Raw genomic sequence first — 23,840 nt, forward strand, 5'->3', positions numbered from 1 at the left:
TTGTAGAGATGTGTCTGCTGCTAGAACTCTGTGTTGCATTGACCTGGTCTCTAATCTGAGCTGCTGTTAACCTGCGATTTCTGAGGCTGGTGACTCGGATGAACTTATCCTCCGCAGCGGAGGTGACTCTTGGTCTTCCTTTCCTGAGGAGGTCCTCGTGTGAGCCAGTTTCTTTGTAGCGCTTGATGGTTTTTGCCACTGCACTTGGGGACACTTTCAAAGTTTCCCAATTTTTCGGACTGACTGACCTTCATTTCTTAAAGTAATGATGGCCTCTCGTTTTTCTTTACTTAGAATTTGTATTCTAGCAAGAAAAGAGCAGCTAACAGTCTATTCAGTAGGTTTATCAGCTGTGTATCCACCAGACTTCTGCACAACACAACTGATGGTCCCAACCCCATTTATAAGGCAAGAAATCCCACTTATTAAACCTGACAGGGCACACCTGTGAAGTGAAAACCATTTCCGGTGACTACCTCTTGAAGCTCATCAAGAGAATGCCAAGAATGTGCAAAGCAGTAATCAAAGCAAAAGTTGGCTACTTTGAAGAACCTAGAATATAAGACACACAGTATTTTCAGTTGTTTCACACTTTGTTAATTATATAATTCCACATGTGTTACTTCAGTTTTGATGCCTTCAGAGTGAATCTACAATTTTCACAGTCATGAAAATAAAGAAAACTCTTTGAATGAGATGTGTCCCAACTTTTGGCCGTGTGTGTGTATGTATGTATATTTATACATATACACTAATATATATATATATATATATATATACACACACACACACACACACACACACTAATATATATATATATATATATATGTGTATGTATATGTATGTATACATACACACTATATACATTATATATATGCATACACACATTGCACGTGCTAATTAACATAAAAAATATATGATATAAAACTACCAAGGTATGATTAGATAATGATTAGCGAACTGGCATGCATTTCCTTGATTTCTATGGGTGTTTCAGAGCTGCGATAACAGTGTTCAGCAAGTTGACCTATGTTGTGGATAGGCGATACCTTGCAATGAGCGCAATAACCCTTAACGCACATTAGCAGTCTAAATTTAAAAAATATAGTGGGTTATGTAGTAATCTGAAAGTGCCTACAATATTGTCCTATACTAGCCATCAGCATTAGTCTCTTCTAGTAAGGCTGGGAGTCATTTAGTGTGTCTCCACACAAACAAACAGTGAAAAAATGAGCAGACAGCTACAGAGAGGTTATATGTCCACATGTCAGCATGTCCCATCAGCGCTCAATAAGATTAACTCGAAATTCTAGTGAAAACAATGAAGGCCATACTTTTTTGCAGGAGCCGTCTTCTGCAGATTCCACATTTTTAGTGTATGATCTTCCGATGCAGTGATCAGGACTGGCTCTGTAGGGTGGAATGCAAGTCCCCGTATTCCGTCAAAGTGACTTCTAAGTGTAAACTTAGGATTCCATGTTTTTCTGAGTGCATCCTTGTTGTTTGCAATCTGTGAAAGAACCAGTAACACTTACAAACACAAACCTGCACCTATAGTGGGTATGGAAAGTATTCAGACCCCTTTAAATTTTTCATTCTTTGCTTCATTGCAGCCATTTGGTAAATTCAAAAGTTCATTTTTTTTCTCATTAATCTACACTCTGCACCCCATTTTGACTGAAAAAAATAAAAATGTAGAAATTTTTGCAAATTTACTAAAACAAAAAATGAAATATTACATGGTCATAAGTATTCAGACTATGCTCAGACAGTCATATTTAAGTCACATGCTGTCCATTTCCTTGTGATCCTCCTTGAGATGGTTCTACTCCTTCATTGGAGTCCAGCTGTGTTTAACTAAACTAATAGGACTTTATTTCTAAAGGCACACACCAGTCTATAAAAGACCTCACAGCTCACAGTGCATGTCAGACCAAGTGAGAATCAGGAGGTCAAAGGAACTGGCCAAGGAGATAAGACAGAATTGTGGCAAGACACAGATCTGGCCAAGGTTACAAAAGAATTTCTGCAGTACTCAAGGTTCCTAAGAGCACAGTGGCCTCCATAATCATTAAATGGAAGAAGTTTGGGACCACCAGAAGTCTTCCTAGACCTGGCCGTCCAGCCGAACAGAGAAAAGAAGAGTCTTGGTGAAAGAGGTAAAGAAGAACCCCAAGATCAAGGTGGCTGATCTCCACAGATGCAGTAGGGAGATGGGAGAAAGTTCCACAAAGTTAACTATCACTTCAGCCATCCACCAGATGGGCCTTTATGGCAGGGTGGGCCGACGGACGCCTGTCCTCAGTGCCAGACATATGAAAGCCTGCATAGAGTTTGCAATGATGAGATGAAGATGGAACTTTTTGGTGATAATTCTAAGGGGTGAGTGTGGAGAAAACCAGGCTCTGCTCATCACCTGCCCAATACAATCCCAACAGTGAAACATGGTGGTGGCAGCATCATGCTATGGCAGTGTTTTTCAGCTGCAGGGACAGGACGACTGGTTGCAATTGAAGGAAACATGAATGCGACAAGTACAGAGATTTCCTGAATGAAAACCTCTTCCAGAGTGCTCTGGACCTCAGACTTAGCCAAAGGTTCACCTTCCAACAAGACAATGACCCTAAGCACACAGCTAAAGTAACAAAGGAGTGGCTCCAGAACAACTCTGTGACCATTCTTGACTGGCCCAGCCAGAGCCCTGACCTAAATCCAATTGGACATCTCTAGAGAGACCTTTAAATGGCTGCCCACCAACGTTCACCATCCAACCCGACGGAACTGGAGAGGATCTGCAAGGAAGAATGGCAGAGGATCCCCAAATCCAGGTGTGAAAAACTTGTTGCGTCACAAGACGACTCATGGCTGTACTAGCTCAAAAGGGTGTTTCTACTCAATACTGAGCAAAGGGTCTGAATACTTCTGACTGTGTGATTGCAAATTTATTAAAGAAAATCTGATATTTTCACCTTCTGTTTTTTTTTTTCAGTCAAGATGGGATGCAGAGTGCACATTAATAACAAAAAAATGAACTTTTTTGAATTTACCAAATGGCTGCAATGAAACAAAGTGAAAAATTTAAAAGGGGTCTGAATACTTGCCGTACCCACTATAAGCAAATTTAGTAGAAAAATAGGTTTCATCTAAGGCAGTTCTTCCCAAACTATAGTACTCATGACCCCCTACAGATAATGGTTTCAGGATTTCCTTAATATTGCACAGGTGAAGGAATTATCATCAAGACATCAGAAACTGACAGAGGTTCTCATCGGTGCAATACTAAGGAACTCATGAAAACATGATCTGTTGGAGGCCGCAAGGACAGAATTTGGGAAACAGTGGTCTAAGGGGTTTCTAAGGAAAGCTTATAAGTTCTTTGACTAAACCTGTCCCGGGCTCTGCAATACCAGACACAGCAAATGGGCAAGGGTGGCAGTGGTTTTAAGAAGAATGTCATGTTTGTTTTAAGTGGTAGAAAATTGGGATATAAATTACATCTTTAAAAAAACCTTTAGTTATAAGGGTTTGTTTACTGAATATTTATTTACATGGATTAAAAGAGGGAACAAGAGACAAGATCGAACCCCTGAGGTACGAATATTTTAAGGAGTTTTCACTAAAATGATACTGATGACCTAATCCTGTCTTGTCACTGATCAATACCACTGTATAGGAAAACCTCCATAACAGGTCAAAAGGGGAAGTTTTTTTTTCTTACGGCATACTCCTGCTCTCCTGAGTATTCCTTTTTATTTAAAAAAAAAAAAAAAATCTGCCATACAGTTTTTAGAGATATGGGTTTTTGTGGGGCTCCGGGCTTTAACAAAAGTCGACAGAGCACCCGCACCGCCGAACACCCCATCCTATGAGCCTGAGGCCTGCAGCATTGCCCCACTCCTGCCTCCGCCAACTTTTTGTGGCAGCGACCCTGTGACCCCCTACAACGCAGCAACAATTCGGATTATAAGACACATCCCCCATTTTCCCTGCCAAATTTGAGGGGGAAAAATATGCATGTTATAATCTGAAAAATACGGTAATTGAAACCAGATCATGATAATTTATAATCTGTATTTCTGATTGCAGATTATTGTATTCAGCTTTCTCTACATTTAGGGAAGCTGCTCTCGACTGTTTGTAGATATGGACACTGGACACTTGTGACCCCACCCCAAAGATCACAAGAATGGGGACTTCTATAAATCAAATTTTCCCCAGATTCTAGCGGTTGCACGCACACCCATTGTATAAGTCAGCTCACTTGGCAGATTTTCAAGCATAATTTTGGTGTGGGCAGGTCTTTTCTCGGCACGGCTGCTGCTAATACCCACGCCGTTCCGCAATCCTGATCGCTATCTCCCATAGAGATGACTTGAAGGAATGAAGGAAGTAGCCGCCATGGATATTTAGCAGAATGTTGGCGTGGCTGTCCGCGCCAGTCTTCTGTTTGAAGATCTGCCATGTGAACTGGCCCTAATAATTATCTCATATGTTATGCATACAGGTTAAGTATAAGGTTACTAGAATATCCCATTTAAGACAGGCAACTGTACCTTATTTCATGAAGGCAGGCAGACTGGCAGCAGTCCATAAGGTTGAAGTTTGTCTGCTGCCTGCAAACTACTGACAACCTTCAACTTTACACTGAATGAGCAGGGAGGTGGGCACAAACATAGTAGGGGAGGTCGGAGAGGAGAGTTGGTACATGCACCTCATCACTTTCGAGCCCTCAATGCCTGAATATAATGTGCCACAAGGGCCCGGGGAGCGCTGGCAGTGTCCGATGTCACATGTCAGACAAGACCGGCCCCCTCTGCTTCAGCCATACAGTAAGTGGCTGGGGCTGTGAGTGAATGGGACAAGCTAAAGTAATTTACCCCGGCCACAGCGTGTCTCACCCAGTCTGGCACCCCTCCTACCACCCCATCCCCCTTTGCTCACTGAGCCACATACACTAGTAATGGCAGTAATGTCCTGATGGCAGCCCTGTCTGCAGGTTAACAGTGTTTTTTCATGACATGGTCCCTTTAAACACTAAAACCTCAATCCATCACTATAACTTACATCATACGTTAAAGAATCTGCCTCATTGGCCACTGTGAGGCCAGCCAATTCTCCTAGTCCTAGTTCATTTTCTAATGCTTCATCTGCTCCCATAATGAAAGATTTCCCAGATGACGGTGGAAACGTTAATGCTTCAACTGAAAAAGAAAACATTGAAAATACAATTCGTATATATTTATGTAGACTTTTTTCAATATTGACCATGGAAAGGATTAAGATAAGTGCCTTTTAGTATATAATAAAATTACGTCATTAGTTTATGAAAAACCTCATGTCTTCATTTCATGCAATGATGTACAAAGCAACTTGATGCATCGATTTCCAACAAAAATAGCAGGATACTTTCTTTCTGATAACTCGGCTCAAAAACTTTCTTTCTTGTATACTTGGTTTTGCAGCCAATTTACAATACATGATTGGTAATCTTTTAATAAGCTATATATTAGGATAAAGGACTAGAGAACTCTCCTGAAGTGTGAATAAACCTTGGCCAACTGATTGTTTTTTGTGGAGAACAGGAGAACAAAACGACCTGACGTTTGAGATGAAACTGCCCGGATCCCTATATCAGGAAGTCCAGCTTGAGCAAGTATATTTAACGTTTATAAGGACCGATTTGTAACTACTGGACAAACGCTTGACAATTATTTAATACTAGTGCCGGAGAGGATAAATAAGACAGTAAAACTTTAACTTCACTTATTCAATATTAAAAAAGATAGAAAATTGTGAAATGTTAGTGTAAAAGGTAATGAAGTGGTTAGTGCTTTGAACAAGAGCTAGCATGACTTAAATTATACAAGCATTAAACATTTAAGGATATTAGATACTGTATACCCTACACGCTGGCTTCAGAAAAATAAACTTCCTTTAACACTGTTCTACCACTCTCCTTATCCTCACCTTACCAATAAGCCTTTCATGTACTCAATTTGTTTTGACTCCTCGCCCCGTAGACATGCACGATTATAGCTCAGCAGAGCTTGAATATTTTCTCAATGGGGAGAGATTCACTAGTAGGATTTTTTATGGATTAAACGTGCGCTGCCAGACCATCACTCCTCACAAGTTGTGTGCTTAATACATTTCCCAACGCGTTTCGAAGTTAAAAACCTTTTCTCCAGGGGATGTCATCCCCTGAAGAAGAGGTTTTTAACTTCGAAACGCGTTGGGAAATAAATGTATTAAGCACACAACTTGTGAGGAGTGATGGTCTGGCAGCGCACGTTTAATCCATAAAAAATCCTACTAGTGAATCTGAAGATTTATGGCCACAGCGTGGTCATTTGGATGTGCAGCAAGCTGACCTTGTTCCTTTATGCCTGCTACTCTCCTACATAGGGTGAGTATAATTAATTGTTTTACTTCTCGATTTTCTCAGATAAGACCCTATTGCGCTCTTTTCCTTTCAGTTTCCACTACTCAATGGGGAGAGAGAAATAAGCCAGTACCAGGGACCTCTCGAAATAGCTCATCTCCTTTGAGACTGTAAATGGGAACCTGTCATATAATTCATGCTGCCCGAAAGATGGACAGTATGAATTAGACCCTAGCTGTGTGATTGCGACCAGGTAGGTCTATCTCTGAAATGCTGTGGTTTTTCCACAGTAAACATGCCTGGAAAAGTCGGTTGGGGACCGAGTCTCAGATGAGTAGACACGGGCATGTTTCCGGCAGCTTCTCCCTGCCTCGCTCCATTTCACTGAGTGTAAATGGAGAAACCAGGAAGAAAAACTATCGGGTGGCGAGAAGTCGGTGGGTACCTGGCAAGAAAGACCTCAGCCAACACATCCAAGCATGTTCACTCTGAAACATGTGAGGACAGGTTCCCTTGAAAGAACAACATTCCAATGAAACAGCGAGTTCAGACAAGGTTCCCTCAATGTGCATGGACACCGTTAGATTGATGACTGTATAGCAGTGGCGCAGGGCTGTGGAGTCGGAGTCGTGTGCTCATTTTGGTGGAGTTGGAGTCGGTATAAAATGGACCGACTACTAAAATATATAATAAATTGGGTACAGTAATTCAATGCAGGATCGTATGTGTTGAATATTTTTTCATAGGAATTTGGGAAAGTTATGAAATGTCCTATAAATGGCTGTTCTATTCCTGATCTAAGGCTACATTCACACACAGCGTTTTTCCAGCGTTGTTTGATATGTTTTTCAGCTGCAAAAGCCGATCAGCTTTTTAAAAAACTGCATCACCTGAAAGGTTTTTGAGCTCATAGATAATGTTTTCAATAGCAAAAGCAGATTAGAAATATGCTCCATCTATCCATTTATCCATATCTGTCTATCCATATCGTATCTGTACCAAAAAGAATGAAAACCGGGTAGTACACAGACTAACACTCCTTTTTTTAGCACCAGTCAGGAACACCTCATAGCTGCCCAAAAGGACACCCAGGACAGGCATTGCTCGTCTTCAGTAACACATCAACATCAATTGATAGTTGGAATAAATAGACTGCATTCATCACCACCAACATCTTAAGGTGCAGGCTTTATTTTCAAGTGTAAGGGTGTGCATTATGAGGTTCTGCAGCAGCTGAGGTGTGCAGTATGAGGTTCTGCGCCCCCCCCCCTCGGGTTTGATCCTGGCTGCGCCCGTGGTGGATCTAGGCCTTGTCTTAGCTGACATAAGTCAGTGTTATAATATGTTATAATATATATATATATATATATATATATATATATATATATATATATATATCACTGACTTATACATACACACACAGCACAGACCAGAAGTTTGGACACACCTCATTCAAAGAGTTTTCTTTATTTTCATTACTATAAAAATTGTAGATTCACTCTGAAGTCATCAAAACTATGAATTAACACATGTGGAATTATATAATTAAAAAAGTGTGAATCAACTGAAAATATGTCTTATATTCTAGGTTCTTCAAAGTAGCCACCTTTTGCTTGATTACTGCTTTGCACACTCTGGGCATTCTCTTGATGAGCTTCAAGAGGTAGTCACCGGAAATGGTTTTCACTTCACAGGTGTGCCCTGTCAGGTTTAATAAGTGGGATTTCTTGCCTTATAAATGGGGTTGGGATCATCAGTTGTGTTGTGCAGAAGTTTGGTGGATACACAGCGGATAGTCCTACTGAATAGACTGTTAGAATTTGTATTATGGCAAGAAAAAAGCAGCAAAGTAAAGAAAAACGAGTGGGCATCATTACTTTACGAAATGAAGGTCAGTGAGTCCGAAAAATTGGGAAACTTTGAAAGTGTCCCCAAGTGCAGTGGCAAAAACCATCAAGCGCTACAAAGAAACTGGCTCACATGAGGACAGCCCCAGGAAAGGACCAAGAGTCACCTCTGCTGCGGAGGATAAGTTCATCCGAGTCACCAGCCTCAGAAATCACAGGTTAACAGCAGCTCAGATTAGAGACCAGGTCAATGCCACACAGTACTAGCAGCAGACACATCTCTACAACAACTATTAAGAGGAGACTTTGTGCAGCAGGCCTTCATGGTATAATACTGTAGCTGCTAGGAAACCACTAAGGACAGGCAACAAGCAGAACAGACTTGTTTGGGCTGAAGAACACAAGGAATGGACATTAGACCAGTGGAAATCTGTGCTTTGGTCTGATGAGTCCAAATTTGAGATCTTTGGTTCCAACCACCGTGTCTTTGTGCGACGCAGAAAAGGTGAACGGATGGACTCTACATGCCTGGTTCCCACCAGAAGCATGGAGGAGGTGGTGTGATGGTGTGGGGGTGCTTTGCTGGTGACACTGTTGGGGATTTATTCAAAATTGAAAGCATACTGAACCAGCATGGCTACCACAGCATCTTGCAGCGGCATGCTATTCCATCCGGTTTGCGTTTAGTTGGACCATCATTTATTTTTCAACAGGACAATGACCCCAAACACATCTCCAGGCTGTGTAAGGGCTATTTGACCAAGAAGGAGATTGATGGGGTGCTACGCCAGATGTCCTGGCCTCCACAGTCACCAGACCTGAACCCTATCGAGATGGTTTGGGGTGAGCTGGACCGCAGAATGAAAGCAAAAGGGCTAACAAGTGCTAAGCATCTCTGGGAACTCCTTCAAGACTGTTGGAAGACCATTTCCGGTGATTACCTCTTGAAGCTCATCAAGAGAATGCCAAGAGTGTGCAAAGCAGTAATCAAAGCAAAAGGTGGCTTCTTTGAAGAACCTAGAATATAAGACATTTTCAGTTGTTTCATACTTTTTTGTTAATTATATAATTCCACATGTGCTAATTCATAGTTTTGATGCCTTCAGAATGAATCAACAATTTTCATAGTCATGAAATAAAAGAAAACTCTTTGAATGAGAAGGTGTGTCCAAACTTTTGGTCTGTACTGTATATATGTAATCGATATTACATAGTGTATTACATATTTACAATTTATTACAGTTTTTTGTTTTCTAAAGTTATATTCCAATAAATATATATTCTGTTCTAAATATCTTGATTATTGGATCATAAAAATGATTAAATGTCTGATGTTCACATTGTACTACAATAAATTTTTCACTTAAATATAAGCAATATGTGTGGGAGTCGGAGTCATGGAGTCGGTGTAAGGGAAATTGAGGAGTCGGAGTCGCAGGTTTGGCTTACCAACTCTACAGCCCTGGCAGTGGGTACGGAAAAGTATTCAGACCCCTTTAAATTTTTCACTCTGTTTCATTGCAGCCATTTGGTAGATTCAAAAAAGTTCATTTTTTTCTCATTAATGTACACTCTGCACCCCATCTTGACTGCAAAAAAAACCTCCTTCATTTGAGTCCAGCTGTGTTTAAATAAACTGATAGGACTTGCTTTGTAAAGGCACATAACTGTCTATATAAGACCTCACAGCTCTCAGTGCATGTCAGACCAAGTAAAAATCATGAGGTCAAAAGGAACTGGCCAAGGTGCTCAGAGACAGATTTGTGGCAAGGCACAGATCTGCTCAAGGTTACAAAAGAATTTCTGCAGTACTCAAGGTTCCTAAGAGCACAGTGGCCTCCATAATTCTTAAATGGAAGAAGTTTGGGACGATCAGAAGTCTTCCTAGACCTGGCCGTCCAGCTAAACTGAGCAATTGTGGGAGAAGAGCCTTGGTGAGAGAGGTAAAGAACCCCAAGATCACTGTGGCTGAGCTCCACAGATGCAATAGGGAGATGGGAGAAACTTCCACAAAGTCAACTATCACTGTAGCCCTCCACCAGTCAGGCCTTTATGGCAGAGTGGCCCAACGGAAGCCTCTTCTCAGTGCAAGACATATGAAAGAATGCATAGAGTTCGCAAAAAAAAAAAAAAAAAAAAAACACACATGAAGGACTCAGACTATGAGAAATAAGATTCTCTGGTCTGATGAGACGAAGATAAAACTTTTTGGTGATAATTCTAAGCGATATGTGTGGAGAAAACCAGGCACTGCTCATCACCTGCCCAATAGAATCTCAACAGTGAAACATGGTGATATGGTGGTGGCAGCATCATGCTATGGGGGTGTTTTTCAGCTGGAGGGACAGGACGACTGGTTGCAATTGAAGGAAACATGAATGCGGCCAAGTATAGAGATATCCTGCATGAAAACCTCTTCCAGAGTGCTCTGGACCTCAACACTTGGCCGAAGGTTCACCTTCCAACAAGACAATGACCCTAAGCACACAGCTAAAGTAACAAAGGAGTGGCTCCAGAACATCTCTGTGACCATTCTTGTTTGGCCCAGCCAGAGCCCTGACCTAAACCCAATTGAGCATATCCACCATCCAACCTAACGGAACTGGAGAGGATCTGCAAGGAAGAATGGCAGAGGATCCCCAAATCCAGGTATGAAAAACTTGTTGCATCATTCCCAAGATGACTCATGGCTGTACTAGCTAAAAAGGGTGCTTCTACTTAATACTGAGCAAAGGGTCTGAATACTTATGACCATGTGATATATCAGTTTTTCTTTTTTTAATAAATTTGCAAAAATTTCTACATTTCTGTTTTTTTCAGTCAAGATGGGGTGCAGAGTATACATTAATGGGAAAAAAATGAACTTTTTTGAATTTACCAAATGGCTGCAATGAAAGAGTGAAAAATGTAAAGGGGTCTGAATACTTTCCATACCCACTGTACATGACTGACAAGAGGTAGCTGTCATATACCTATTTTTTGGCCAAGAAACCAAAGGTGGGAGGAACGCTGACAGCAAGTGTGAACTTACAAGGGACAATACACCGTGACTTTGCCAGGAGGGACCATTTAATTACACTACTGCTTTTCTCCCCATCAAAATTTTTGCTAAATATATAATGGACCAATAGTACAACAGACCAAAGAGAACATGAATAATACAACAGGGTCACTGATACCAGCCATATATGCTTGTGTCTTCCAAGCCGATGGTGCGCATCTTTAAAGCGATAGCAAACAGAATGTAATAAGAAGCTTGTCACAATCTGCAATGTATCCAGCCATCAGCAGGTTCCATATGAGCAAACGCTCCTAAAATGTCTATTTTTCAACTCCACAAAAATGCTTATAATATAGTGACAGCCACAACAAAATGTGACAGATGCTTCGTTTAAGATCAAAAAGAGAAGGAAAACTTATGGAAGGTGGTTGTTGCTTGGAAACCGGCTTCCTGCAACATGTGTGGAGGAGTCCGATGAATCACAAGAGCAGATCTGCCACAGACATCTCCCTCCTACTATTCTCATCCTCCAAGCCTGAAACCTACGGCACCTTATAAGCACAAATTACTATTATCACTGTACGCAGCTGTAGCTAACGATTTGGATATGTTAGTTCACTGTAAAACATCAGTCATTGAGCGGAAAGAGGAGAGTACCAGCAGTGTTAGACAGAACTTTATATATTGTTCTAAATCAGGATATGATCCATTTCGGCAGAGATCCCTTTTACTTCCAGCTAAAAGGCTGGAGTCCAAAATGTCCTGGGTGATAATCTATTGATGCGTCATTCAGGAAAGAGGTCACTTTTTGAAATCAATATAAGAGCTGTTCATGAACTAAGCTATCCAAGCAAGGACTATTTAGGAAACAATTTACCAAGTTTACAGATAAATATACCAAGTTTAGGATAGTCCACCCAGTCTTTTCATTAAAGAAATGTTGGTAAAATTAATAATATTGCCATAGTTAATGTGAGCTGGCAAATACAGTAGTTTTCCATTAAGTGTATCTGAATAAAGAAGTCAGAAGAGGACACTGGGAGCTTTGGTCAGACTGTCAATGATCTGCAGCCTCACCACATGTGGAAGGTAGGAACGGTCACTGACGTAAAACAGGAGTCACTGCATTGTAGAATTATTACATTTATATTGCTCGCAAAAGTGGAAATTTTTCTAAAATTTGACATGCAATAGTGACACAAGAACATTGGTCATTGGAGTTTTTGGCCTTAGAGAATCCCAAAAAATTGAGGACATGAAGGAGCATGAGCGAGACCCAAGACTTTCCCTAAGAAAGTTTACAAGCGAGTCTTCGGCAAACCCTGTCTAGGCTAGGACAGCAGCTCTCAGTTTGAGTGCTTTCGTCCTGTGAAATGGTTGGCCCTCAGCGCCCAGACCCCAATCAATCAAATCTTCTAACAAGTCATTGTGACATTTAAAAAAAGACCGTAACTTACTAACTTTTCCATAAAAATGATGACCTAATAAATGGCTTTTCTGCAATATTGTAGTGCTAACCTTCATCTGTTCGGTTTACTTCCTGTTCGCTGAGTCGGGAGCTTGCAGGCCTTGAGGAGGACACCACAGAGGGCTGTAATGATGGTAGTTCATCAACATCGCGAAGATTTGCCAGCATATCCTGAAGCTTTGATCTATTTGGCCCTAACCACAAGAAGAAAAAAAAGAAAGAAAGAAAAAGAAAAAACAAGACAAGGATCATAAAATATTTACAGGCAACAATCTTACTTCATCGTTACATCAAGAAATCTAGTGTGAAGTCAAAGCCAGAACTTCAGCTGAGCAAAGTAATTCTGAACTAGTGGAATTTCAAAATTTAAAGAAAAAATAAAGAGAAGCGTTTATTCCAAGGCAAGATTCCAGGGTACATTACAATAAGTAAAGGCAGTTCCTTGTCATACGTAATGATAAACATTAATGGAAGGCAATCAGAATAGAGGCACAAATCCATCGTCTACGTCTTCGCACCTATGGTGACACTTACCTGTGCTCTTCTCCAACATGCTCCCACATCCCTGTTTTGACTGTTTTATGTGGGACACAGGCTGAGACATTTCTTCTGAGGTTTTTCCTGTTATAAGTTTAGGGACAAAACGTTCTTTAAGAAACGGAAAGGTCGGTCCACTGGTCTAAGTCTAAGACATTTCCTAGATCAGCAAATATGCTTTATTCTAAAGAATTTTAGTCATGCGATTCAGTTACGAAATTTACCAAGATAAATATGCCATTACTAAAAGAAACCATTTACAGATTTAGGAAATGTGGCGCAAAACAATATGAACCTGTATCTGCAACAACACCCTAAATGTATGAAATGGTACAAGCCTGCCAATGTGCAAAGCCACGGGTGCAAAAGAGCCACATACCTCATGCAGAGCCTTAGATACATTTATTACAAGAATGGGAGAAGTCAAACTTACTAGGCCCTGTATAAATGATAAAAAGATAGAGATTCATGAAGCATTCAACCAAAAGAACTATAATAAACTAGTATGTATAGCAGATCTAGTGTGCAGACATCTACATAAGGCTCTGTTCACATTATCGTTAGCCCCTGATCAAATTAACATAACGCCTTTATGAACTGAGTTTAAAGTATCTACCTTTATACAGTGCAACGACTATTAAGTGGTTACAGCTAGACAGAAGCTAAAGAACTCTTGCAATTACAGAGACCCTTCACATACCAAGAACAACTAAAAAGCAACTTTGCAGAAGTTTCAAGTATATAGTGGATAAAAAAAAAGTCTACACATCCTTGTTAAAACGCCAGGTTTTTTGATGTAAAAAAAAAAAAAAAAAATCATCACACGAAGAGGAGTCAACTCAGAACGTTATCGATCTTTAGTGGTTCCCATAATCTGGTCAATTCAATTGTAAAAAAAAAAAAAAGCACATCTGAAATCTTTTTGGGTGTAAAAAGAAAAACAGAGAAATAAAATAGTGTTAAAGGGGTTGTCCAGCCTGGACTATAATTTTTAGTCCCATGGTAAAAAATAAAAACAGACAGGTAGTTGCTAACAAGGGCAATTACCCACCTGCTCTATCCGACGCAGACTGATCCGGCCAGCAATTAAGCGGTTCTATGTCAATAGAGGCTTTTCATCTGGACTGCTCTGTCCACAGGGCATGACTACCACCACAGTGTCATACTGATTGATAGCATGCTTCGTACAGTTAGGTCTGTGACCGCTCTGTGCTGGTCACAACAGTCAGGTAGTCAGAGATGGGCAGACACCTGGATGGGGTGCGGCAAACAGTTACAAAAAGTTAGGGTTCGGGTACCAGAACAATACCCGGACCCCATTCACTTGAATGGGGGGCCCGAACATCCAGTGTTTGCTGCACTGTAATGTGCATGACAGTGCGGCAAACACCGCTTCTGATCGACGGTGATATCATCCCCACCGGTCAGAGCCGCGGTTCCCACACTGTCAGAAGACAGCTGTGATCGGCGGTATAAAGTTTACCTCCGGTCACTGGTGTCAGCTGATGGGGACAACTGCTCCCATCATCCGACACCTGCTACCGCTAATAACAGCATGAGAAGGAGCGGCGGATGGGAGTATTCATCAGCCGCTCCTGCGCTGGAACTCGGCCTGGGCTCCACAGTATTTCTGTTAGCCAGCCAGGCAAAACTCACAGCCAGGGGCTGCAACCCTCAGCTATCAGCAAGGCTAGTTATCCAGAATATAGGGGTCCCCCCCCACCCCTGTATTATTTAATTTAAAAAAAAAAAAAACACGGTGTGGGGTCCCCTCCATTTTTGACAACCAACCTTGCTAAAGCAGACAGCTGGGGGCTGGCACTCAGACTGGTAAGGAGCCGTGGATATCACCCCGGCCACCCCCCCCCCCCCCCCCAGCCTAAAAATAGCAGCCCGCAGAATTCATTAGATGCACCATTCTGGCACTTTGCCCGGCTCGTCCCACTTGCCCTGTAGCGGTGGCAAGTGGGGTGATAGTTGGGGGGGGGGGGGGGGGGTTGATGTCACCTTTGTATTGTCCAGTGACATCAAGCCCAGAGGTTAGTAAGGGAGAGGTGTCTATAAGACGTCCCCATTACTAACCCCATAGTCAGATTGTATGTGAAAAACAATTGCTAGCAGGAGAATGCAGCCTCAGTGATGTCACCGCTAGTCACGGACGCTCCGTTAGCAGCAGTTCAGTCACCATAGGTTCTCAACCTGGACAGTCGCATCTTGGGACCGTCCAGGTTTAAAACTATTTCTCCCCCAGACAAGGATTACGAAGTGGGACAGAACGACAGACCGGTATGGTATATTGTTTAATTATTTTTGGTTTATTACAGGAGAACTAGGGCTTCGGTGGAATTAGATGAGGTCGTAAGTATGGTTTGAGATTGAAAACATGACAGACTCCTTTAATAATCAAAGGACTTTATTTTTGGTGACTGTGTTTTCATACAATTTGACTAAGGGGTTAGTAATGGGGGTGTCTTATAGACGCCTCTCCATTACTAACGTCAGGGCTTGTTGTCACCGGACCCCTCTATTCTTGATAACCAACCTTGCAGAAGCTGACAGCTGAGGGTTGCAGCCCCCAGCTGTGAGTTTTACCTGGCTGGTTAACAAAAATACGGGGGAACCAACGCAGATTTTTTTTATTTTTATTTACAGCGCAGGATCAGCTGATGAATATTCCCATCCGCCACTCCTGTTCTCGCTGTTATTAGCGGCTGCAGGTGTCGGATGATGGGAGCAGTAGTCCCATCAGCTGACACCAGTGACCGGAGGTAAACTTTATACCTTCGATCATTGCTGAGCACTCACGCTGTCATTTGACAGCATTGTAATCGCGGCGGAATGGCAAGGATGATTTCACTGTCGATCAGAAGCAGTGTTTCCCGGTGTTTGGGCAGCCGAACCCGAACAGTAACACAGACTTCCTGGTAGGTAAAGTCAGTGCTCGGTGTCCATGCCCGAACAGTAGGTGTTCGGTACGGACGCCGAACTTTACTGTTCGGGTTCGCCCATCTCTAGTAGTCAGTAACTACATGCCTGTTAGATGTTATGCCCATAGTAAAAAAAAAAAAATAAATAAAAATAAACAGTCCTGCATAGCCCCTTTAAATAAAAATGTACACCCTTAATCTGATACTCTGTTGAAATATCCTTTAAATTTATTACAGCATTCACTCTTTTCAAGTAGGAGTCTATCAGCATGGCACATCTAGAATTGGCAATGTTCACCCACTCTTGATTGCAATACCGTTGAAAATTTGTTAGATTGCTAGGGCATCTAGAGTGGACAATTTCAGATGCTGAAAAATAGCCCCAAAGCATAATGCTGTCTTCATCAAGATTCATTGTAGGTATGGTGTACTTTTGGTGATGTGTAGTGTTGGCTTTGCACCAAACGTAACTTTTGGAATTTTTGAAAAGTTTAACTATGGTTTAAGACCCTCACGCTTGTCAAACTTGATGCAGGTTTTGGCAAAACTCAGCTAATCTTGGATGTTTTTCTTTGTACAAAAAATGCTTCTCTCTTGCCACTCTACCACACAGGCCAGCCATATGAGGAATCCAAAAGATTGTTGTGAATCTGGTACATAATCAGTACTTGCAAGAAATTCCTGCAGCACCCTTAAGTTTGCTGTAGGCATTTTGGCCGCCTCATGAACCAATTTCTTTTGCTTTTCTGCAAATTTTGAGGGAAGTTTAGTTCTAGGTAGCTAATTCTTAATGACCATCTTTAGTGTTCTATGGTGTATCCAGTCCCTTAGAAATTTATTGTACCTTTCTCCTGACTAATAACATCCAACAACGAGACCCCTATGCTATGTTGTAAGCAGTTTACAGACCATGGCTTTTGCTGTAAAATGCAACTAGGAAAATCCTAGAGAACAGCTAAACTTTATATGGGGGTTAATCAAAATAACTGAACGATGGCTACTATGCTAGGAGTTTAAAGTAGCAGGCAAATTCTGAGCAAAACCATATCCCCAAATATAAGAGGGTGATCACACTTATGCAACCACATTGGTTTAGTTTCACTTCCCACTCAAAAAGTTTTCATTTGGCTTCTCAAGGGATTACAGGCGACATTAAAGGTGTAAAACATTTTGACCTTCTTCGTAGGATTTTTTACATGACAATAAAACTGGCAATTTAACAGGTGGGCAGTGGGTGTAGAGCTGTATGTCTTTAAAAGTACAGCTCTAGCGGGACTGTTAAAATCTCCAATTGGATACAGGTTGGAAAGTTGAGGTAATGCTGGTGAGAACATGGCATTTAGGACTCTTACCCATCACAGCTACTAAGGAGAGCTGGCATAGTTGATTGGTAATAGTACACTACGAGAAAAGCAGTCATTACATGCCAGTAGCTTGCCCCAGCAAAAACTGCAAATTCGTAAGTGGGATCAAGACCACTACAATCAGATCACTGTTAAAGAAACTCGCTTGGAAAAAGCCGGCTCTTTTGGATAAAAATAAACTTTAACTTTTAATGAAGTTCGTATAAACTGCATTACATCAACCTGTTTGTTACTTAATTTCAATAGCGATCAGATGTATTTTACAAGACTTTCTAACATCCCTAGAAACAACGAAATGACTATTTTGGTCTAGCTAAATGATCGAATCCTTGCAAAATAGGGTACAAGACAATGAGGTGCAGATGCCCAGCACACCTGCGATGGGCCAAACTTGCCATTGTGATGAGTGAAGTATAGGCCACAAGGGGCTAGCTGTATGGTTGGGTTCTATCCTGACTTAGGGCACTTTCAGTACTAGAGATATCTGTGTGTTTAATACGTGTGGCAACCATGTCCAGCATCAGTATCACATGTACCGGCGCCTGGGAATCAGCGGTACTGTTTGTGCTGTTTCCCGGGTGCTGAAGACAACTCACATCACTGCCCATTGCGCGCTGCGATCAGTGCTAGCAGAAGACAATGTTGAGAGATGTATTCAACTGTTAACAAGATCACGTGGCAGGTGATGTGAGTATTCATCAGCCGCAGCCTGCGCTATAAGTAAAACAAAAAATAAAAATGATGGTGGGTTGATAACTAGCCAGGCAAAACTGACAGCTGCAGGCTGCAACCCTCAGCTGTCTTTAGCAAGGCTAGTTATCAAGAATAGAGTGGTCCCCACAACATACTTTTTTTATTTTTTTAAATAAAAAGCGCTGCGTACCCTCCACTTTTGACAACCAGCCAAGCTAAAGCAGACAACTGGGGGCTGGTATTCTCAGGTTAGTGATGGGCCATGAATATTGTCCCCCAGACTAAAAAATAGCAGCCCGCAGCCGTTCCACATCAGCAGCTCATTCCTCAGTGGTTCTCAGCCTGGAAGGTCGCATCTTGGCAAGACGGTTTATCCCCAGACATGGATAACAGCGCAGGACAAAACGACAGACAAGCCAGGGATATGGTTGTTTTGTTTTATTACAAGAGACAAGGGTGCCAAAGGAATGAGTGTTAGGCGAGTATAACAGTGTTTGTTAAATTTAAATATAAAAGGAAAAAAGTGTGTACTCTATTTCAAATAAAGCACTTTATTCTGGCTGTATTTATAATATAACTATAGGATTAGTAACGTATAGGCGTCTAATAGACCTCTTCATTACTAAGCCGTGGGCTTGATGTCACTGGAGAATACAAAGGCGACATCAACTCCACAAATATGAACCCCACTTGCCACCAGCACAGGTTAAGTGGGAAGAGACGGGAAAAGAGCCAGAACTGCCACATCTAATAGAAGTGCCTTTTCTGGGGCAGCTACAGGGTACTAATTTTAGGTTGAGGGGTGGGCAACATCCATGGCCCCCCCAGCTGTCTGCCTGGCTGTTTAAAAATGGGAGGGAACCCACGCAGTTTTTGTAAAATTGTTTAATTAAAATAGATGACCTGGGGGACGCCTCTATTCTTGATAACTAGCCTTGCTAAAGCTGACAGCTGAAGCTTGCAGTCTGCAGCTGTCAGTTTTGCCTGGTTGGTTAACAAAACTACATTTTTTATTCATTTATAGCACAGGTGGTGGCTGATGAATGCTTTCATCAGCCGCTGCCTGATCTTGCTGTTAACAGTTGAATACAACTCTCAACATTGTCCCCTGCTAGCACCGATCGCAGCGCAAGCAGGGGACAGGGATGTGAGCTGTCTTGAGCACCTGGTACTGGGGAACAGCACAAACATTAACACTGATTCCCAGGCGCCAGTAAGTGTCACACTGATGACACATGGATGTCATCTGTGTGAATGTGTACAGGACATTTTGCGGCCCGTGCTGCTGTTAAAACAGCCAACATGGTCTGTTGAAACACACAGACATGTGCAGTACCCATTCACTTGAAAGGGTCTATACGTGTAAGTGTCTCCAAGACGTTTGAAAACTGTCACCAAATGTACTGGAAGCACTGACCTGTGAAAGAGCCCTTAGAAGGAGGAACACAACTACACAAAGCCTTTCACATTTCATGGTCCCTTAAAGCCGATCTTTTCATTTCCTGTTGCCCGTGAAGGTACAGAAATCATTAACTTTCTACCAATTACAATAATGGCTTTTCAGAAACAAATTTACAACACACATTAAATACCACTAACAATGCCAGGTAGCTAGTCCGAAAACTGCTACGTAAGACACCCTGAAGCCTGTTAAAGATCACTTCAATATTCAGGAAGTCTGACGTGTGGTCCTTGGATTTATGCATACTGCTGCTTCTAAAAGTCACCCTTCATGGAGAAAATAAAGGATATTGAAAGACAGAAGGATGTGTGACCACTCCGGGACAGTTGTGCCTCCAGCCTAACTAACCTGCCCAAGAGTTAAGGATATAAGAAAGACCTACTGGTTGTTTTCAGGTGGGGGAGAACAGGAAGTATAAAATTAAAAATTGTACGCCTATTTTTTTTACCTAATAAAGGCACTGTCATTTATCTTAATTTATCAAATGTGTTGGGAGTCATAATTTTGTGGTACTTGCTAATATATAATACAGGTCCGCCTTCCTGACTGACTGCATAGCTCTCAAGTCCAAAATGTGGCAGCTCATGGAGGAGCACAAGACCAGACACCTGTCAATGAACCCCCAGCAATTTAAAAAACTTATCAGATGAGTAAGTCATTATTCTATTAAAAGAGAGCTGATGGACAAGCTTGGTCACCTGCTCCTCCATAATCAGCAATTTTGTGGATAGGAGAGCTGTGTAGACAGAGGAAGGCTACAATACCAGTGTAGGAGGAGAACCTGTAATATATCTTTATTAGTATGTGCCACAAAACCATGTCCCCAAAAAATTAGTTAAGTGGCCAAATATTTTAAACTCAAAATGAAAAAAAAAAAAAAAAATCACTGAGCAAAATAACGCTCAACTCTATATTTGAACATGTCAGAAGTACTATGAACACTCTACACATTATATTGGTAATGTAAAAACAGTGCCAAGAACTTCAATACCTATGACTTATAAGTGATTCTGAGGCTTTGATCAAACCTAAGTCACAGGCTTTGTCAGGAGTCTCCTTTGCAGGTTATTGTATTTGTGACGGAAAAACAAACTTGCATACAGCACCATCAGGCCTACATCAGTCTATGTCAAAAATAGTAAAAACATCGATCACCCAGAACCTTAAAACTACCTGCCCAATATGTGTTGGCATTGTTGTGTAGCAGTGACCCAACTGAGGTATGGACTTATACCTCTAAAACATGTCATGTACTATCTGCACAAAAACGCTGGCATTTACATTTTGTGGGTGGTGAAGGAGGGACCCCATGAACACCATTTCTGAGCATATCATACTGATGTTTAATTTACATAGGAGCTTAGAAGTTTTGAGGCCAAGTCCACACCTTAAACACTTTATCTTGTTCTTCAAAACATTACTGAACATTTTTTTCGATGTGGAAGAGCACATTATTCTGATGGTCACTGCCATTAGTAAATATCGCTATATATAGGGATGTGCATGGTTTCCCAACACTTGGGTGCGCGGTATGCGTCAAAGTAACACCCAAATAAGAGCCATGTTTTTCAGCACAGTATTGTCCACAGCATCAAATGGCCTCTGACAACTCACCTTTTTACCATTATGGTGCTATTTCTTACTCATTTGCACAAAATAGTCCACAGAAGAAATCATAAAGGAACTCGTTAGGTCAGACCACCATTTTCCATTACACCATGGAGCAGATTTGATGCTCATTATAGGCACTTCAGGCAGTGGACCTGTGTTATCATGGCCATTGTGACTGATCCGAAGTTGTGCAGCCCCATATTCACAGTCTGCTGTGAACTTTCCGTTTTAAGGGGGCTTTCACAGAGTTTTTTTCTTCACACTTTTCCATCACAGACAGAATTTTCATTTTCAGCTACAGTAGTTCTGTGAGATCTGTCCAAGATGGCTTTAACTTCCCATGGGCATGGCATTAGTGAGCCTTGGATGCCAATGAACACGTCTTCAATTTACAATGTTTCTCTTTGGATCAATTACTGTAGATGCTAACCACTGTCTCTCACTAAACCTACAAGAACTACCACTTTAAAGGTGCTCCGACCCAGTCATCCTAGACTGCACAATTTGCCTTTTTTAAAAGCCCTACTGTGTGGCCAAACTAGAAACACTATTATAAGGTCTAAAAAATTGATTTAAAAAAATTATTTGAACAGCTAGTGCTTTGCACCTAAAAGTAATATTACTGGAACAAATTGAAATCGCCAACGATAAAATTATGCTCCAATGACAAATTAGATGAAAAATATCCCTCAGTCCCTACTATCCAAATCTCTTTTCTACAAGTCAAATTTATTAGCCGCCGACATACTCTACCTGTACAGGAGCTGTTAACAAAGGTATTCACATATACAGGAAAGTTGCATACAAATGTACACACTGGAATATGTAATGATGCAAAGTAATGCTTAGGACTGAATGATCATACAGATTCATTGGGCATGGTCAACTGATCTCAGCGCAGCATGAAGACTGCAATGGTCGGAAATTATGATGCGTATCCAATGCAATATTCACTTGTCTTTTCCCGGGCAGAAAGAGCTCCATGAATTCCATACCATAGCTAAAAAATTCTTACTAAAGCAATAATGAGTGCACAGACACTTATTAGGTGTGCAGTGACTTTCATACATCGGTTCAGAAACAAAACCTGCATGAAGTGTCTTCCTGTAAGCCCCTTCATTATGGCTGAGCAGATACTACAGAGGTGCCATCAACAATTTAAAAGCCAATATTATAAGCAAACAACGATCACAACTAGTTTATTTTAATGCAACAAGAAGCATTTTGAAATTTAAGAAAACAAAAAGATGGAGCTTTTAAAGTGGAACTAAACTCCCATTATTAAAGGGCCCAGCATTGCTTGACTGACATACAGATGTAGGCGGAGCTGAACAGAGGTGGTGGGCAGTGGGCGGAGCATCATGGAACTAAGCAGCCCTCCGCAGCTCTCCTGAATGCTAGTGTGAAACTAGCCTTACAGCAGATTCACCTTCTTGAACACAGCAGGTCATTTACATACTGCAAATTGAAAATCGCCTATTTCAGAAAATTTCTCTCTATGACTACACAGAACGGCAACTTTATAAAGGGCAAAAAAGCTCATGTAAAAGTTATTCTTAGCGGGTTTAGTGGTAAACCCTTCTCCGCCACCAAAAAATCTGCTGAAAGGTTCCCTTTAAGACCACCTAGCTACACTCGTGAAAAGCTCTAGATACCCAAGTACTTGAGCTTCTCTCCCACCAGACAAGTACCTGCCTTGACAAGAAAGGGATCTTGGGTCTCCCCAGGTTTTTATTCACAGAAGAATGTATACTGAAGCAGGTTGCACACCTGAAAAAGATTTATTATGTGAAAACAAGGTGTGATGAAAAAAAAAAAACGAAACGTTTACTGCCTTAAGTTAACAGGCTATGGCAACAAATGAGTTTGTGGTATTTTAAGTGATTATTGCCATTTCCCATTATAGGTCACCATTTGCATTCTTCCTGCTGACCCCTATGGCTGCTGCAGTGCCAGGTGGCCCAATGGTCATTTCCTCAATAGTTATGGTTGCATAAATGTGCTCTGAAAAGGCAAAAAGTGAAGCAAATTTGTGAATTGCTAAAAAAAAAAAAAAAAGTTGTTCAGGCATATAATATTGGTGACATTTCCTTTTTAATGGTAATAAATATCAGATTGGTAGGGTTCAATATCTCGTACCTTTAACAATCTGCTTTTATTCGCTCCAGTGACAGTTGGATGTACGCAGTGAATTGACTCCCAATGATCTAGTACTGGTGACAGATCCAAACAATAGGTCCCTAATGTTACCTGGACTACCCCTTTAACATAAGTTCTACTACCATTAAATTTCTTGAAAGGCTTTACAATCTATTTCTGTCTTCTTAATCTTAAATGGCATAATCTTGCCGTTCCCAGCACAAGAGTGTTGCCATGCAGGAGAGCTGCAGAAGGGACATCTGTCCCTTTGTTTTCAGGATCAGTGTGGATCTTGGAAGTTAGATCCCACCAATGCTATTGACATACCAACACAAAAAAAATCCAATTTATGAATACTAGATTACTGAGTTTAGCTCCACTTTAAAGCAACTTATCACACATTACTGTT

At 41.3% G+C, this 23,840-nt stretch overlaps 1 protein-coding gene across 2 annotated transcripts in view; it reads right to left on the minus strand.

Moving 5' to 3' along the window:
• STRN (striatin) overlaps nucleotides 1–23,840 on the minus strand; it is a 171,074-nt gene that overhangs the window by 44,158 nt on the left and 103,076 nt on the right. The window contains exons 9-12 of one of the 2 annotated variants that reach the window (XM_073557662.1): nucleotides 13,233–13,319; nucleotides 12,749–12,892; nucleotides 5,065–5,201; nucleotides 1,335–1,510 (exon numbers count right to left, since the gene is read on the minus strand). In XM_073557662.1, the coding sequence (XP_073413763.1) occupies nucleotides 1,335–1,510; nucleotides 5,065–5,201; nucleotides 12,749–12,892; nucleotides 13,233–13,319 (544 nt within the window). The remainder of the gene's footprint in view (nucleotides 1–1,334; nucleotides 1,511–5,064; nucleotides 5,202–12,748; nucleotides 12,893–13,232; nucleotides 13,320–23,840) is intronic. The other variant, XM_073557663.1, reaches the window with a different exon arrangement.

This window comes from Dendrobates tinctorius, unplaced genomic scaffold (genome assembly GCF_039654945.1).
Source record: "Dendrobates tinctorius isolate UK_male_01 unplaced genomic scaffold, ASM3965494v1 ptg000250l, whole genome shotgun sequence".
Taxonomy (NCBI): domain Eukaryota; kingdom Metazoa; phylum Chordata; class Amphibia; order Anura; family Dendrobatidae; genus Dendrobates; species Dendrobates tinctorius.